The sequence below is a fragment of the Acinonyx jubatus genome, chromosome C2, assembly GCF_027475565.1.
Source record: "Acinonyx jubatus isolate Ajub_Pintada_27869175 chromosome C2, VMU_Ajub_asm_v1.0, whole genome shotgun sequence".
Lineage (NCBI taxonomy): Eukaryota > Metazoa > Chordata > Mammalia > Carnivora > Felidae > Acinonyx > Acinonyx jubatus.
The window spans coordinates 150,161,397-150,179,488 of NC_069384.1; the positions used below are offsets into that span (position 1 = coordinate 150,161,397).

General features: G+C 39.1%; 1 protein-coding gene across 2 annotated transcripts in view; it reads right to left on the reverse strand.

Moving 5' to 3' along the window:
* Nucleotides 1–18,092, reverse strand: part of OXSR1 (oxidative stress responsive kinase 1) — a 101,844-nt gene that overhangs the window by 34,800 nt on the left and 48,952 nt on the right. For both annotated transcript variants that reach the window (XM_015062770.3, XM_027040691.2), the window contains exon 5: nt 13,125–13,180. In XM_015062770.3, coding sequence (XP_014918256.1) covers nt 13,125–13,180 — 56 coding nt within the window. The remainder of the gene's footprint in view (nt 1–13,124; nt 13,181–18,092) is intronic.

Sequence of the window (18,092 nt, forward strand, 5' to 3'; positions counted from 1 at the left end):
AGAGAGATTGAGAGAGGTAGTGCACACGAGCAGGGGAGGGGTGGAGAGAGAAGCCCAAGTGGGCTCTGTGCTGAGAGCACAGAACCCAATGTGGGGCTCCATCTCACGACCACGAGATCATGACCTCTGGAGCCAAATTCCAGAGTTGGATGAAATCAGGAGTCCACACTTAACCACCTGAACCACCCAGGCACCCTGGGGGTTTTTTGATAGCAGCCATCCTGATGGCCGCAAGACGGGATCTCACTGTAGCTCAAATTTATATTTCCCTAATGATTAGTGACGTTGAACATCCTTATGTGCTTATCAGCAATCTGCGTATCTTCTTTGGAGAAATGTCTACTTAAGCCCATATTCTTAAAGACTCAATTTACTTAAACTAAAAACAAAAATAGTTCACCATTTTTCCTATCCTGTATTCCTGCCTCTGGCAACCACCAACCTGTTCTATCTATCTATGAGTTTGTGTCTAATATAAAAAAAAATTTTTAATGTTTATTCATTTTTGAGAGACAGAGCACGAGCAGGGGAGAGGCAAACAGAGAAGGAGACACAGAATCTGAAGCAGGCTCCAGGCTCTGAGCTGTCAGCATGGAGCTGGATGCGGGGCTTGAATTCACGAACCCTGAGATCATGACCTGTGGCGAAGTCCGACACTTAACTGACTGAGCCACCCAGGTGCCCCATTGTGTCTAATACATATATTAGGTTTCATTTCATTATTTGTCTGACTTATTACACATACGACAAAACCCTCAAGGTCTATGCATATTATCATAAATGGCAAAATTTCATTATTTTCTATGACTGAATAGTATTCCATTGTATGTATACACCACAATCTATCCATTCCAAGACCTTTATCAATGAGATTATCATCTATGTTTTCTTCTAGGAGCTTTACCATTTCAGGTCTTACATTCAAGTCTTTTTTTTTTTTTTTTAACACTTATTTTTTGAGAGACAGAGACAGCGTGAGCGGGGGAGGGGTAGAGAGAGAGGAAGGCATAGAATCCAAAGCAGGCTCCAGGCTCTGAGCTGTCAGCACAGAGCCCGATGTGGGGCTGGAACTCACGACCCCGGGCTGGAATTCACGAATGCAAGATCGTGACCCAAGCTGAAGTCAGACGCTTAACCAACTGAGCCACCTAGGCGCCCCACACTCAAGTCTTTGATACACTCTGAGTTAATTTTTATCTACGGTGTGAGACAGTGATCCAATCCAGCTTCACTTTTTTGCATGTGGCTGTCCAATTTTCTCAATACCACTTAATTAAGATACTGTCTTTTCCCCATTGTATATTATTCGCTATTGTAAATAATGCTGCAATAAACATGTATATTTCTTTTTGAGTTAGTGTTTTTATTTTCCTCAGATAAATACCCACAGGTGGAATTACTAGATCATACAAAAGTTCTACCATAAATTTTCTGAGGAACCTCAATACTGTTTTCCATCGGCTGCACCAATTCACAGTCCCACCAATAGTACACAAGGGTTCTGGTTTTTCCACATCCTTGCCAGTGCTTGTTATTTCCAGTCTTTTAGATAATAACCATTCTAACAGGTGTGAGACATGTCGATGTGTGTGAGGTTCTGATTTGCATTTCCCTAATAACTCATTTATTTGTTGGCAATTGTATGTCTTCTTCGGGGAAAATGTATGTTCAGATCTTCTACCCATTTCTTAATCAGATTGTTCATTTTCAATATTGAATTGTAGGAGTTCTTTATATATTTTGGACATTAGTCCTTTACGAGATATATGACTTGTAAATATTTTCTCCCCTTCAGTAGGATGCCTTTTCATTTTGTTGATATCCTTTGCTGTACAGATTTTTTTTTTTTATTTAAAAAGAATCGTTTTTAACGTTTACTTGTTTTTGAAGGAGAGAGAATGTGAGCGGGGAAAGGGCTGAGAGGGAGACACAGAATCTGAAGCAGGTTCCAGGCTCTGAGCTGTCAGCACAGAGCCTGACGCAGAGCTCGAACTCACAATCTGTGAGATCATGACCTGAGTGAAGTTGGTCACCCAGTCGACTGAGCCACCCAGGCATTCCTGTACAGATTATTTAAAAAGATTTTTTTTAATGTTTATTTATTTTAGAGAGAGAGGGAGGGAAGGAGGGAGGGAGGGACAAAGAGGGGGAGTACAGGGGATCTGAAGCAGGGTGTGCTGACTGCAGAGAGCCTGATGCAGGACTTGAACCCATGAACCATGAGATCATGACCTGAGCTGAAAGTTGGGATGCTTAACTGACTGAGCCACCCATGCGCCCTGCTGTGCACATTTTTTGTTTGATATTCCTATTTGTTCACTTTTGGCCTTAGCTGCTTTTGCTTTTGGCATCAGACCTGTATCAAGGGGCTTGCCATCTATGCTTTCTCTTAGGTATTTTATGGTTTCATGCCTTACATTCTTTAGTTCAATTTGAGTTAATTTTTGCATATGATGTAAGATGGTGTTCTAGCTTCATTCTTTTACTTGTGGCTGTTTAATCTTCTCAAGACCATTTATTGAAGAGACTATCCTTTCCCCCTTGTACACTCTTAACTCCTTTATGATAAAATTAATTGCCTATGTATGTATGGGTTTATTTCTGGGCTTTCTTTTCTGTACCATTAATCTGTATGTCTGTTTTTATGCAAATATCATACTGTTTTAATTAATGTAGCTTCATACTATACTTTGAAATCAGGGAGCATGATGCCTCCAGCTTTGTTCTTTCTTAAGACTGCTTTGGCTATTCAAAGTCTTTTATGATTCCATACAAATTTAGGATTGTTTGCTCTACTTCTCTGAAAAATGACATTATAATTTCGGTAGGGGTTACAGTGAATCTGTATATTATTTTGGGTAGTACATTTTAACAATGTGATTTCTTCCAATTCATAGGCAAAGAATATCTATGTCTTCAGCTTCTTTCTTTAATGTCTTGTAATTCTCCGTATACTGACTGGTCTTTCACCTCTTTGATTAAATTTATTACTAGATATTTTACTTATTTTGATGCAACTGTAAGTAGGATTGTTTTAATTTCTCTGATAGTTTATTACTAACATACAGAAATGCAACAGATTTGCGTGTACTGATTTTGTATTTTGCAACTTTACTAAATTTGAAGATTGTAACAGTTTTCTGATGGGAGTCTTTAGGGTTTTCTATGTTCAATATCAAGCCATCTGCAAATGGTGACAGTTTTACTTCTTGCTTTCTAATTTGGATGACTAATTTCTTTATCTTGTCTAACTGCTCTGGCTAGTACTTCCAACTACATTGAATAAAAATGGTGAGAGTAGGCATCTTTTCCTTGTTTGTGATCTTATAGGAAACGCTTTCAGCTTTTTGCTACTGAGTATAACATTAGCTGTGGGCTTGTCATATATGGCCTTTATTATGTTGAGGTATGCTCCCCCTATACTGGCTTCATTGAGAATTATAAATGGATGTCGAATTTTGCCAAATGTTTTTTCCACACGTTGACCTGATACAATTTTTATCCTACATTTGGTTAATGTGGTATATCACATTGACTAATTTGCAGATGTTGAACGAACCTTGCATTTCTGGAATAAGACCCACTTCATCAAGGTGTATGGTCCTTTTAATAATGTATTGCTGAACTGAGTATACTGATATTTGTTGAAGATTTTTGCATCTATGCCCACTAGAATATTAGCCTATAATTTTCTTGTGGCATTCTTGTCTGGTTTTGGTATCAGGGTAGTGCTGCCTTCATAAAGTATGTTTAATGTTTCCCACCTCTTCTATGTTTTTTGAAAGAGTTTGAGAAGGATTGGTATTAATTCTTCTTTCAAAGTCTGGTAGAATTCACTAGTGAGGCTGTCTGGTACTGGAGGGTTCGGAGGTTGTTGATGACTGATTCAACCATTTTACTAGCAACTGTTCTGTTTAGGTTTTCTATTTCATGATTCAGTCTTGGTAGGTTGTATGTTTCCCAAAACATACCCATTTCTTCTAAATTGCCCAATTTGCTAGCATATAATTGTTCGTAGTAGTTTCTCATGGTCCCTTCTATTTCTAACTTTTTTTTTTTCATTTCCTTGAATCCTCTTTTTCTAGGTGAATCTAGCTAAAGGTTTGTCAATGTTATCTTTTCAAAGAACTGACTCTTAGTTTCAATGATCTTTTCTATTGTTACTGTAGTCTCTATTTCATTTATTTCTGTACTAGTCTGTTATTTCCTTCCTTCTGCTAAATAGGTCTCATTTGTTCTTCTTTTTTCTAGTTCCTTGAGGTGTAAAGTTGTCTGAGACTTTTATTTCTTGGGGTAGGCATTTACCCATGATGTACTTCCCTTGTAGAGCTAGCTGCTTTTGTTTTCAGAACCAAGAGATTGGTGATTTGGGCAGGGGATGGGAATTGGGAAAAGAACTGCTTTTGTTGTATCCAATAAATTTCATATGTTACACTTCTATTTCCATTTGCCACAAGGTATTTTTTTTTTCTTCTTTGACCCAGTGGTTGTTCAGTAGCATGTTGCTGAATCTTCATATAGCCCTACATTTTCCCATTTTCTTCACATAGTTAATTTCTAGTTTCATACCACTGTGGATAGAAAAAATGCTTGATTTCATTTCAGGCCTCTTAAATTTATTAAGACTTATTTTGTGGCCTAATATATGATCTGTCTTGGAAAATGTTCCATGTGTACTTGAGGACAGCGAATATTCTGTTGCTTTGGATGTTAAGTCTAACATATCGTTTAAGGTTGATGTCTCCTTATTGATTTTTCTGTCTAGATGATCTACCACACTCTTACTATATTGCTGTCTACTTCTCCCTTTAGGTTTGTTAATATGTACTTTATATAATTAGATGCTTCTATATTGGGGGCATAATTTTTACAGATGTTTTGTCCTTTTTTTTTTTTTCTGGACTGACCCCTTTGTCATCATGTAATGCCCTTCTTTACCTCTTATTACAGTCTTTATTCTGAAGTCTACTTTGTCTGATTTATCTACTTCACTTGTGATTTTTGTAATCTGAATCTTCTCTCATTGCTTCTTAGTCCACTGAGCTAAAGGCTTGTCAATTTTGGTGACCTTTTCTAAGCATCACCTCTCTACTGCTTTTCTAGTCTCTATTTCCTTTATCTCTTCTCTAAATTTTATTATTTCCTTCCTTCTACAGCTTTGGGTTTAGTTTCTTTTTCTAGTTAATTTGCTATCTTATTTTTTAAATAAAGTATCTACAGCTATAAACCTGCCCCTTAGCCAACAGTTTTGCTATGTCCCATAAGGAGTGATTTTGTTCTCATTCATCTGTATTTTTAGATTTCCCTGGTGAAGCTTTCCTTTATCCACTGGTTGTCTGAGTGTGTGTTCTTTAATTGATACAAATTTGTGACACTTTTAGTGTTCTGCTACTAATTTCTAACTTTATCCACAAGGGTCAGAGAGGGTATTTTGTATGTTATCTTTTAAAATCTACTGGGACTTAATATGTGGCCTAACAGGGTCTACCCCAGAAAATTAACTCGTGTGCACTTAAGACACACGTGTATGCTGATCCTGTTGTATTGTGTGTGTGTCTGTTAGCTCTAGGTGGTGTACTGTATGAAATCTTTCATTCCCTTATCTCCTGTCTGTTGTGTCCATTACCGTGGAGTGCTCAAGTCTCCCACTACTGACGTGGAGCCACTTCTCCCTTCAATTCTCTATTTCCTTTCTATATTTTGCTAACTATGTTATTATGTATATAGATATTTATAATTGTTATATCTTTTTGCTGTACTGAACCTTTTGTTAGTGGGTAATATCCTTATTTGTTTGTTTCTTTTTTAATTTTTTAAAATGTCTGTTTGTTCTTGAAGGAGAGACAGAGTGTGAGCGGGGGATGGGTAGACAAAGAGGGAGACACAGAATCCAAAACTGGCTCCATCAGCAAAAAGCCCGACACAGGGCTTGAACTCACAAACTGAGCTCATGACCTGACCTGAAGTCAGCTGCTTAACCAACTGAGCCCCCCCGGTGCCCCCTGTTTGGTAAACTTTTTTCATTTAAAGTTTATTTTCTCTGATATTAGAATAGCCACCTCTGCTCCCTTTTGGTTACTATTTGCATGGAGTATCTTTTTTCCATCCTTTCACTTTCTTTTTTCTTTTTTAATGTATTTTTTTTTTTTTTCGAGAAAGAGAGAGAGAGAGAGAGAGAGAGAGAGAGAGAGACTGTGGGCAGGGAAGGCGCAGATAGAGAGGGAGATACAGTATCCGAAGTAGGCTCCAGGCTCTGAGCTGTCAGCACAGAGTCTGACGTGGGGCTTAAACTTACAAACTGTGAGATCATGACTTGAGCCAAAGTTGGATGCTCCACCTGAGCCACCTGGGCACTCCATCCATCCTTTCACTTTCAATGTATTTGTGTCTGAGATCTAAAATTAGTCCCTTACAGAGAGCATATAACTGGATTAAGTATTTTGTTTAATCTGTTCTGCCAATCTGTCCTTTGACTGGAGAGTAATCAACTTACATTTGAAGCAATTACTGATAAGGAAGCACTAACTTCTGTCATTGTGTTGTTTTCCATGTCTTCTAGTTTTGTCCCTCATTTCCCACATTACTTTAGTTACTTTTTGTTGTGAAAGGCTTAATTTTTTTCTCATTTCCTTGTGTTTATATTCTATAACTGTTTTTTTTTTTGTTACTACAGAGATTACATTTAACATTCTAAAGTTATAACACTTGAATTTGAATTTATACCAGTGTAGAGGTGCATGGATGGCTCAGTCAGTAGAGCATGCAACTCTTGATCAAAATCAAGTGGTAGTGAGTTCAAGGCTCATGTTGGGCATCGAGATTACTTCATTAAAAAAAAAAAAAAGTTTTTTTAAAATCTTGAATTTATACCAGGCTAACTACAATAATCTCTTCTCCTTTATAGCACTATGCCCCTGTTGGTTGTTATCACAAAATTATAACTTAATACACAGTGTTCAAATATGAAATGATAATTCTTCTAAATATATTGGTCTCTTAAGCAGAAAATATGTTTTGGAATTACAAACCAGTTAACAGTAATGACTTTTAGACCACTGTTTTTAGTAATGTATTCATGTACAAAACAAAAAGTGACGTCACCATCCACCGTTACAATAATACTAGCTTTTAGAGTTGCCCGTGTATTTACCTTTATGAGATCTTTATTTCTTCATACTGCATCAAGTTACTGTCTAGTGTCCTTTCATTCCACCTTGTGGGACTCCTGTGATCATTTCTTGCCAGCAGATCTATCAGAAACAAAGTTCCTCAGCTTCTGTTTATCTGGAAATGTCTTGATTTATTCCTCACTTTTAAGGAGGATTTTACCAGATATAGAATTCTTGATTGACAATTTTTTTTTTTTTTACCACTTTGAATTCACTGGCCCACTGCCTTCTGGCTTTCAACGTTTCTGATGAGAAATCTGCTAACTGCCTTATTGAGGATCCCTTGATTATGAGGAGTCATTTCTATCTTCCTGCTTTCAAGATTCTTTGGCTTTGGCTTTTATAAGTTTGATTATCCGGAGTCTCTGTGTAGGCCTCTTAGAGTTCATCCGACTTGGAGATCACCGAGCTTCTGGGATGTTTATATCCATGTTTTCCATCAAGTTTGGAAAGTTTTCAGCACTTATTAATTCAAATATTCTCTCTGCTCATTTCTCTCTCCTCCTTCTAGGACTTCCCACATGTGTATTGGTCTGCTTGATGATGTCCAACAGATCCTTTGAGCTCTGTTCACTTTTCTCCAATCTTTGTCCCTTCTGTTTCTCAGACTATAATTTCCATTTTCCTACCTTCACATTCATCAATTCTTTTTTCAGCCAGCTCAAATCTGCATTTGCATTTGAATCCTTCTAGTGAGTTTTCCATTTTGTAATACAAGTTATTGTACTTTTCAGCTCCAGAATTTCCTTTTTGTTTTTAGGTTCTCTCTCCTTATTCCTAATTCCATTTTTGTTCACACATTGTAGTCCTGAGTTTGCCCACATCTTCCTTTAGTTTTCTTTGTCTGGCAGATCTGCTGTCAGGTCTTTTTCAGAGACAGTTACTGTTATTTTATTTCCTTTGAATGAGCTACACTTTCCTGTTTTGTTGAATGCCCTGTGATTTTTTTGTTAAAAACTGGACATTTGAATCTAATGATATGGCAATTCTGGAAATCAGATTCTCTCCCTTTCCCAAAGTTTGAGGCTTTTTTGGTTATTGCTTTCATTTTGGCTGTGATAGACTGTCTCTGGTCAAGCATCAGCCTGAAGTGTAAGCAAGCTCTTCTCAGGACTTTTCTGTACCTTTTCCTGGAATGTGCAGTCATTTTCCAATCTTCCTCATAAATGTAACTGTTTTTTAATGTCTGGCTCCAAAAATGGGAAGACGAGAAAACAGAAGGCAAGGAAAAAAGATGCTGGCCCTTAAAGTCCCCTGGAAGTCACTTAGAGGGGAGAGGGTGCCACAACAGTGGCTGTCTGCCTCTTTATCTGCAGCCCTGTGAGCAGAAGCAGCAATCCGTGATCAGAACACAGATCCATGATATTTAGAAGACAGGGTCCATTGTGCCCACTGCGGGTCACGCAAGCTGTCTGCCAGTTGCTCCAAAACCATGTGTGCAGTTGCCTGCCAGGAGGCCGATGGGTAGGGGATAGGAATGGACTGAAATTAACCGCAATTTACCTTCCAAGCCCTCCCCTAGAGCTTGCAAGCCTTCCAAGGAACTGCAGACTTGTAAAACACAGTAGGTACATCAGACACATTCTGCTGGTTCAGTTTTTGCCTAGGTGTGGAGAGATTCCTGGTGTTTCCTATTCCACCACCTTCCCAGAATCCACTCTTCTTTAGTTTTTGACCACTTGGTTTTGCCTCTCTGAACAACACAGCATAACTGTGCCTGGTTTTGAACCTATATAAATGAAACCACATGCCATATATTCTATTTCAACTGTTTTCTTTCACCTTATCTTTTTACCATTAATGCTTTCAAATGCAGTTGTAATTCTACCCATATTCATCACTATACAGTATTCCAATGTACAAGTTAACCATAATTTATTTCTCCGTTCTACTAATGAAGGGCATGGGGACTGTTTCAAACTTTCAATGCTCTTGAACACCGCGCCACACGTAAGCATAATCTTCTCCACGCCATACATCCAGAAGCCAAAGTTTTAGGGTATGCGTATTTGAACTAATTTATTCTCCCACTATTGGAATATGAGATTTTTTTCCTTGCTTTACACTGATACTAACCACTGTGCTGTCAGATGTTTTTGCCAGGTCATCTAGTATAACTTGGTATCCCAATACCAGCTGGCAGGCATACCTTATTATTTAATGCTTCTCTGTACTATGTTTCACAGATACTGTGTTTGTTAGAAGTTGAAGGTCTATGGCAACCCTGCACGCAGCAAGTCTACGGGCACCATTTTTCTCACACTTGCTAACTTCTGGTCTCTGTGTCACATTTTGATAATTCTTGCAATATTTCAAAGTTTTTCATTCATCAGTGCATTTGCTCTGGTGATCGGTGATTAGTGATTTTTTGATGTTACGATTACAATTGTTGGGGTGCCACAAACCAGGCCCTTAAAAGGTGGTGAACTTAATCAACACATGTTGGGTATGTTCTGACTGCTCCATTGACCAGCCATTCCCCCATCTCTCTCCGTCTCCTCTCAGGCCTCCCTATCCCCTGAGGCACAACAATATTTCAATCAGGCCAATTAATAACCCTACAAGGGCCTCTAAGTGTTCACGTGAAAGGAAGAGTCACACAGTCTCTCACTTTAAATCACTCAAAAACTAGAAATGATGAAGCTTAGTAAGGAAGGCATGTTGAAAGCCCAAATGGGCAAAAAGCTAGGCCTCTTTGCATCAGTTAGCCAAGATGTGAGTGAAAAGGGAAAATTCATGAAGGAAATTATTGCTGACATGGAGAAAGTTTTAGTGCTCTGGCTAGAAAATCAAACCAGCCACAACTTCCCTGACACCAAAGCCTTATCCGGAGCAAGGCCTTAACTCTCTTCAACTCTAGGAAGGCGAGAGGGGTGAGGAAGCTGCAGAGAGAAGTCTGAAGCCAGCCGAGGTTGGCTTAAGGGAGGAAGCCGTCTCTAGGACGTACAAGTGCAAGGTGGAGCAGCAAGAGCTGATGCAGCAGCTGTAACGAGTTACCAGAAGATCTAGGCAGGTTAATTCACAAAGGCGGCTACCCTGAACAACAGATCTTCAATGCGGACCAGACAGCCTTCCTGTAGAGGAAGACGCCACCTAGGACTTTTTAGCTAGAACCAACTCAATGCCTGGCTTCAAAGTCTCAAAGGACAGGCTAACTCTCGTTAGGGGCCAATGCAGCTGGTGACTTTAAGTTGAAACCAATGTTTATTTGCCAGTCCCAAATTGCTAGGGCCCTTAAGAATGATGCTAAATATACCCTTCCTGTGCTGCAACAGTAGAATAACAAAGCATGGATGACAGCACATCTGCTTACAACATGGCTTACTAAATATCTGAAGCCCACTGTTGAGACCTACTGCTTAGAAAACAAGATGCCATTCAAAACAGTACTGCTTACCGACAACGTACCTGGTCACCCAAGAGCTGCAATGGAGTCGTACAGCGAGATTAATACTGTTTTCGTGCCTGCTAACACAACACCCATTCTGCAGCCCGTGGATCAAGGAGTTAATTCTGACTTTAAGTCTTATTATTTAACAAACACATTGTATAAGGCTAGGGATTCCTCTACTGGGATCTGGGCAAAGTAAACTGAAAATCTTCTGGAAAGAATTCACCATTCTAGATGCCATTAAGAACATCTGTGATTCATGGGAAGATGTGAAAATATCAACACGAACAGGAATTTGGAAGAAGTTGATTCCAACACTCATGGATGACTTTGAGGGGTTCAAGACTTCAGTGGAAGATGTACCTACAGATGTGATGGAAACAGCCTGAGAACTAGACTTAAAAGTGGAGTCTGAAGATGTGATGAATTACTGCAATCTCACGATAAAACCTGAACAGTGAGGGACTGCTTCTTACGGATGAGCAAAGAAAACGGTTTCTTGAGATGGAATCTATTCCTGGTAAAGGTGCCGTGAAGACTGTTGAAATGACAACAAAGGATTTAGAATATCACGTTAACTCAGTTGATGAGGCAGCAGCAAGGTTTGAGAGGACTGACTCCAACTCTGAAAGAAGTTCTTCTGTGGGTAAAGCAGCATCGCATACTACAGAGAAATCGTTTGTGAAAAGAAGAGTCAATTGTAGCAGATGTTACTGTTGTCTTATTTTTAAGACCCTGCTATAGCCACCCCAGCCTTCTGCAGCCACCCCCTTGATCAGTCAGCAACCATCGACATGGAGGCCAGACGCTCCACCAGCAAAAACTTTATGACTCACTGAAAGCTCAAAGGATGGTTAGCATGTTTTAGCAATAAAGTATTTCTAATTAAGGTATGCACATTGTTTTTTCAGAAATACTGTATTGCCCACTTAATAGACTATAATAGGGTGTAAACATAACTTTTATACACTCTGGGAAACCAACAAATTCACTTGACTTGCCATTTTGCAATATTTGCTTTACTGTGGTGGTCTGGAAGTAAACCCACAGTATCTCCAAGTACGCCTGTGCTGGGCATTTACCTGATTACTAGTGAGCCTGAAACCTTTTATTACGTTTATGTTTTGACGTCTTCATTTGGGAATCTTCTGCCCATTTTTTATCTGATTTTTTTTCTTAATGAGTTCTTTCTGTATTCTAAATCTAAGCCCTCTGTCAGTTATTCATGCTGCGAATATCTTTTCTACTCTGTGGTTTGCCTTTTTGTTTATTAATGACGATAAACCATTTGTTCTTCTTTCAATAAAGAGAAGCTGGGAATTTTAAAGGAGTCAAATTTATCAATCTTTTATGTTATGTGGCTTGGTTAAAATATTTCCTTAGGTTGGGACATGAAGGAAGATGTGCACTTAAATTATCTTTTTTTAATTTTTTTTTAATGTTTTTATTTATTTTTGAGACAGAGAAAGACAGAGCATGAGCAGGGCAGGGGTAGAGAGAGGGGGAGACACGGAATCCGAAGTGGGCTCCAGGCTCTGAGCTGTCAACACAGAGCCCGATACGGGGCTTGAACTCACGGACAGACTGTGAGATCATGACCTGAGCTGAAGTCGGACGCTCAACCGACAGCCCCCCAGGTGCCCCTTAAATTATCTTCTTTTTAAAAATTTTTTTTTTCAACGTTTATTTATTTTTGGGACAGAGAGAGACAGAGCATGAACGGGGGAGGGGCAGAGAGAGAGGGAGACACAGAATCGGAAACAGGCTCCAGGCTCTGAGCCGTCAGCCCAGAGCCCGACGCGAGGCTCGAACTGACGGACCGCGAGATCGTGACCTGGCTGAAGTCGGACGCTCAACCGACCGCGCCACCCAGGCGCCCCTTAAATTATCTTCTAAGTGTGAAGAAATGATTTATGGGCTGGGTGATTATCTTTCTCCTGCCAAACACCTGACTGTCCCAGCAGTGTGGGACACCCCGATGAGCGGCTTGCTTGACGATCCCGCGGTACAGCCACTCTGGAGGGGTATTTTACCAGGATGGCAGGTCCTAGACTCCAAGTCTTATCTCTTCAGCCCTGAATTTGCCAAAAGTGCACTTTCACCTCTCGGATTCCTCTTCTTTTTTTTTTTTTTTTCTATGCTATTTGTCTCTGTCTATAATCAGATTCCTCTTCTTAACTGGCAAACACCCCAGTCACCCCAGGACAGAAGCAGCGCTGTATCACTTCTCTATAGCACATCAGTTCACAAACAGTGAGGTCTCTTGACTACCTCTCCCTCAAAGGAAAGCACAGGATGCTGGGAGAACCCATCAAAGATGACTCTCTGCGGGTAAGGAGTGATAACTGGAAGGTAATGAATAATGGACAAAAAATGTCTAAGATCAAAACTGCAGGATGAGTGGTGGAGGGTATCTTGAGAGTAAGCAGGGGTCGACAACATAGGCTGCTTGACTAGGGACAGTCCAGGAAACAGAAGAGAAAACTGGCTCTGAAAACATCCAAGATAAGTAAGGTGGTTCTACTGACCATTAAATCAAAATTAAAAGAAAAACTAATCATTACCTGCAATCTGTACTGAGCCATCTTCTCCAAGAAGAATATTTCCAGCTTTCACATCTCTTTAAGGAAAAAAAAAATTAAAAAGTTACATATTAAAAAACACCTATTCTTTGGAGTCACATAATTTAAGCAATTGTTTACTGTATTCACACAACACTGGCAGTAAATTCTCTATTTTACATTAAAGGGTGTTAAGGCCAATAGTAAACGATTTTTAAAATTTTAGTCACTTGTACCAGAATCTAAATATTATAAAGAAAGCTACAATAACAAATAACTTTTTAGTATAAAATCTAGAAGACCCAACACGATTAAATACTTGTTTGGAATAACGGTGGCCAAAGAATGTAACCCTCACCTACTGTCACCTAATTCTACTTTTTGAAATATATTGATTAAAAGAAAATTTTTTTCAGTTCATTCATTTTGAGAGAGAGCAAACATGAGCAGGGTAGGGGCAGACAGAGAGGGGGGAGAGAGAATTCCAAGCCAGTGGAAGTCACTGTCAGTGCAGAGCCCGATGCAGGGCTCAAACTCACAAAACCTGAGATAATGACCTGAGCCGAAACCAAGAGTTGGACACGTAACCACTGAGCCACCCAGGCACCCTAAAATATAATGATTTTTTTTCCACAACATAATACATGGTCAAAATTTTTATTTTTTTATGTTTTATTTTTTGAGAGAGCGAGTGCACAAGCAGGGTAGAGGGACAGAGAGAGAATCTCAAACAGGCTCCATGCTCAGCACAAGAGCTCGGTAAGGGGCTCGATCCCTAGGATCATGACCTGAGCTGAAATCAAGAGTCAAACATTTAACCGACTGAGCCATCTGAGGCACCTCTCAAAAACTGTAAATGGTATGTGGTTAAAAACAGGGACTATCCTACGCCTGAGACATAAAGATAGATATTAATCATTCAAACATCTTTACATTTTTAATCGGTAACTATTTGTAACTCAAATAGTACACATGCACACATTCTTATTATAAAAACCTAAATATCACCGAAGAGCCCAAAGTCCCTCTACCCACCATTCTCAAGTCTAGAACTTTCTTCACAGTTTTCAACTATTACCAGTCTAGTCAATACAATATGTCCCTGTGACCTACCTCGGCTTTTCTTCCAACATAAATGATACTACACTATCCATTCAAAGCTACAACTTGTTTTTCTCATACAACAATGTGTTAGCAATATCTGGCAAAATTTAAAATCCTCAAATCCTCAGTAGTAGCAAATCCACTTCTTGATAACCCAGAGAAACCCCCACCCGTGTACAAAGAAGGACGTCACTGCAGCATTGTTTGTAATAATAAACCAAAGATAACAACCTAGAAGGCCAACAATAGCAGAAAAGTTGAACTAATTTTGTTACAGCCATAAAATGGAATAAGGTCAATCAACATGGTTTGACTTGAAATACCCTCTAACACATACTACTAAATGAACAAATCAAATGAGAGGACAGCGCATTTTGTAGGGCATCATTAATGTTATACACACACGCACACACACACACTCTTTACATCTATTCCAAATGGAGAGTAATGAATGTTTCCTTCTGTGGAGAGGAATGGGTTTGGAATCAAGGCAAACAGTGTTGAATATCTTGTGGAAATGTGATCATGTATTTATTTTGTAATTAAAAATAAATATACAGAGAGCCAGTCTTTGAGGCTAGGCAAGAAAGAGCAAGGCTAGCTCACGGAGGAAGGCTTTGTCATGAAGAGGAACCAGCGAAAAGCACAACACTTCATCCTTTTCCTATTCCTGTCTTATCTCTTATCTTTAGATCATAACCATTCCTCAAAAAAAAAAAAAAAAAAAAAAAAAAAAAATCAAGGGGCGCCTGGGTGGCTGAGTTGGTTAAGCATCCGACTTCGGTTCAGTTCAGGATCTCATGGTTCGTGGGTTCGAGCCCCGTGTCGGGCTCTGTGTGACAGCTCAGAGACTGGAGCCTGCTTCGGATTCTGTGTCCCCCTTTCTCTCTACTCCTCCTCCACTCGTGCTCTGTCCCTCTCTCTCTCAAAAATAAACATTAAAAAAAATTGTTTTTAATCAACCATAATTTCACAACTGTGTGTATCAGCTTCACCATACCACAACATGCAACACTTTTCCTGAATGCGTACTGACGCATGAGGCAATCACGCTGCTGAGTACTCTGCACTGTTCATACATCCACGCAATTCACACGGCATTCTCCCAGAGCTGACTTCGACTCCAGCTAAGTCTACTCTACAAGCAATTTACACAGCCTTCTGCCAGAGCTGACCCAGAGTAGAGCCCAGCTAAGTCTACTCTACAAACATGAAGTCTCTGACTCCAGATACTATGAATAGGAGAAAACTGAAGACCTTCCCTTCCCTTGGTGACAAAAACCATCCAAGTCAACCACCAACTTTTAACTCCCTTTTCTGAGTTCATCTGGAATGACATCTAAAACTCAAAAAATGTATACTTTAGTCACTTCCTCCTCTGTATTTTTGCAGCAGGCTGTAACACAGCATTAGCCCAGACTACAGAAATGTGATCATAATCTTCAGGCTGCCTCTTTCAGCACGAGCTAAGATCTGGACCTGTACCTTAATAGATTTCTATATCACCTGCACTTACTTACTTACCAGCATTATGATTAGTAAACAGGAGACATCTCCCAGATATTCACGGAATATATTTAAATAACTAAGGAGACAATTTCCTTAAATACTCTTCTGGAGATAAGTGGAAGTATTAAATAAATGAATGAATGAATGAATAAATGAGTAAATAAATAAATCCAACTAAATACCAAAATAAAACTTGACTGTTTCCTTTCCACCGTCTCAAACCCCAATTTCCACCTCCTAACTCTGTTCCAAATGTTAGGGTTATAAAGTAATACGCTGCAGTCAAACAAGACAACCTACCTATCCAACAACGGGAGACCAAATTGTGGTATATCTATACAATGAAATACTAAGAATAGCAATGAACATATGAATATGGAAGCATCACCAAATATATCCTTAAGTGAAAATAATACTATGTATGTATGTTTCCATTGTCTTCTTTTTTAAGGAAAAAAAAAGAGGGATATACATATGTTTATATTGGCATAAAATCTCTCTCAAAGGAGTCACATGAAAATGGCAAGAAATGGTTCCATTTAGACCAGGATACCAGAGGTTCAGGGAAGGAGGAAGACTTTTTAAAAAATACTTTATTTAAAAAAAAAAAAAAACTTTATTTTTTAGAACCATTTTAGATTTACAAAGAAATTGAGAAGACAGTGCGGAGGCATTCCCACATGCCTTACACTTAGTTTCCCCCATTGCTAACGTCTTACATTAGTACGGTACTTTTAGCACATTTAATGAGACCGGTACTGATGCATGATGATTAAAGTCCACAACTTACTCAGATTTTTTAAAGTTTTTACCTAACGTCCCTTTTCGGTCCCAGGATCCCATTCAGGATTCCACATTAAATTAGTTATGTCTCCTTACGTTCTGCTTGTCTATGACAGTTTCTTTGACTTTCCTTGTTTTTGATGACCTTGACAGCTTTGAGGAATAATGGCCAAGTATTTTGTAGGATGCCCCTCTAATGGAATTTGCCTCATGATCAGACTGGCGTTACGAATTTTTGGAAGGAAAACCACAGAAGTGAAGTGCCATTTTTATCACATGATATCAAGGTACATAGTATCAATATGATTCAGTACAGCACTTTTTTTTTTTTTAATCATATACCATTTTGTGCTTTTTTGAATATTTAAGACACATACATGTGTTACCTAGTCAAATAATGTTTTATACAAGTTTTTGTTTTTTGGGAAGTGAAGAGACAGTAATCTATTTTCAGTAGAGCCTGTTAGGGTGACTACTTTTCCCGATCAGCTCCTCAGATAATCAATTCCATGCTTCCCATTTGAAACCAAAGTGCAGTGTGCAGAACAGCTTCCAGGAGTAAAAGCAGGAGAAAATCATGAGGCTAAATGGTTCACTGGACAATCAAACATACCAGTCTGTCCTCATGGGCAACAGGACAACTGACCTTCCAAGAAAAAGATTTGTAACTAAATACCTGGAAATCCATAAAGGCCTTAAGAAAACAACCTTTCTTACTCTGCCACAAAATCCAAGCAACCCAGCAGTCCAACAGTTAAATCCACCATCCATTCTTAAATAAAAAACAACAGTGAGTTTTGTTTTTCACAGCTTAAGGCCATTTCTCACATGCCACTACTGCACCAAAGTGACAAACTCCTTGTAAAATTAGAAGGAATATCATATTTTTCATAAGGAGCCCCTTTTAAAAAAAATGTTAAAAAAAATAAAGGGAATATCATAGAGAGAAATAAGAAAGAACAGTGAGTATTTTCACAGGTTAATGCCATTTCTCACATGTCACTACTGCACCAAAGTGACAAATTCCTTGTAAAATTAAAAGGAATATCATAGACATGCTTGACTCTTTCATTAGCAGACAGCAAAAGTTACTGCCCGAAACATGTTTATGACTCATCAATAGGCATAGTTTGTGGAAAACTCAAAAAAGGTCAAGAGAAGCTAAGAATCAAAATGAAAGCTGGAAAATACACTACATTTTATTAAGCATCTCTTTTTTTTTTAATGTTTATTTTTCAGAGAGAGAGAGAGACAGAGTGTGAGCGGGGGAGGGGCAAAGAGAGAGAGGGAGACACAGAATCCGAAGCAGGCTCCAGGCTCCAAGCTGTCAGCAGGGAGCCCGACGCGGGGCTTGAACTCAAGGAACCATGAGATCATGACCTGAGGTGAAGTCAGACACTTAACCGACTGAGCCACCCAGGCGCCCTAAGCATCTTGAACTGATTAGCCAACATTTCTGCTGGGGCAAACCTCTTTAATGGGGAAAATATTGGAGCAGGTACATACAGAGAGAAAAGTTTAAGTCTAATTTAGAGACCTGTTCACCCTAGTTAAAACCTCTAAACACAGTGAAGA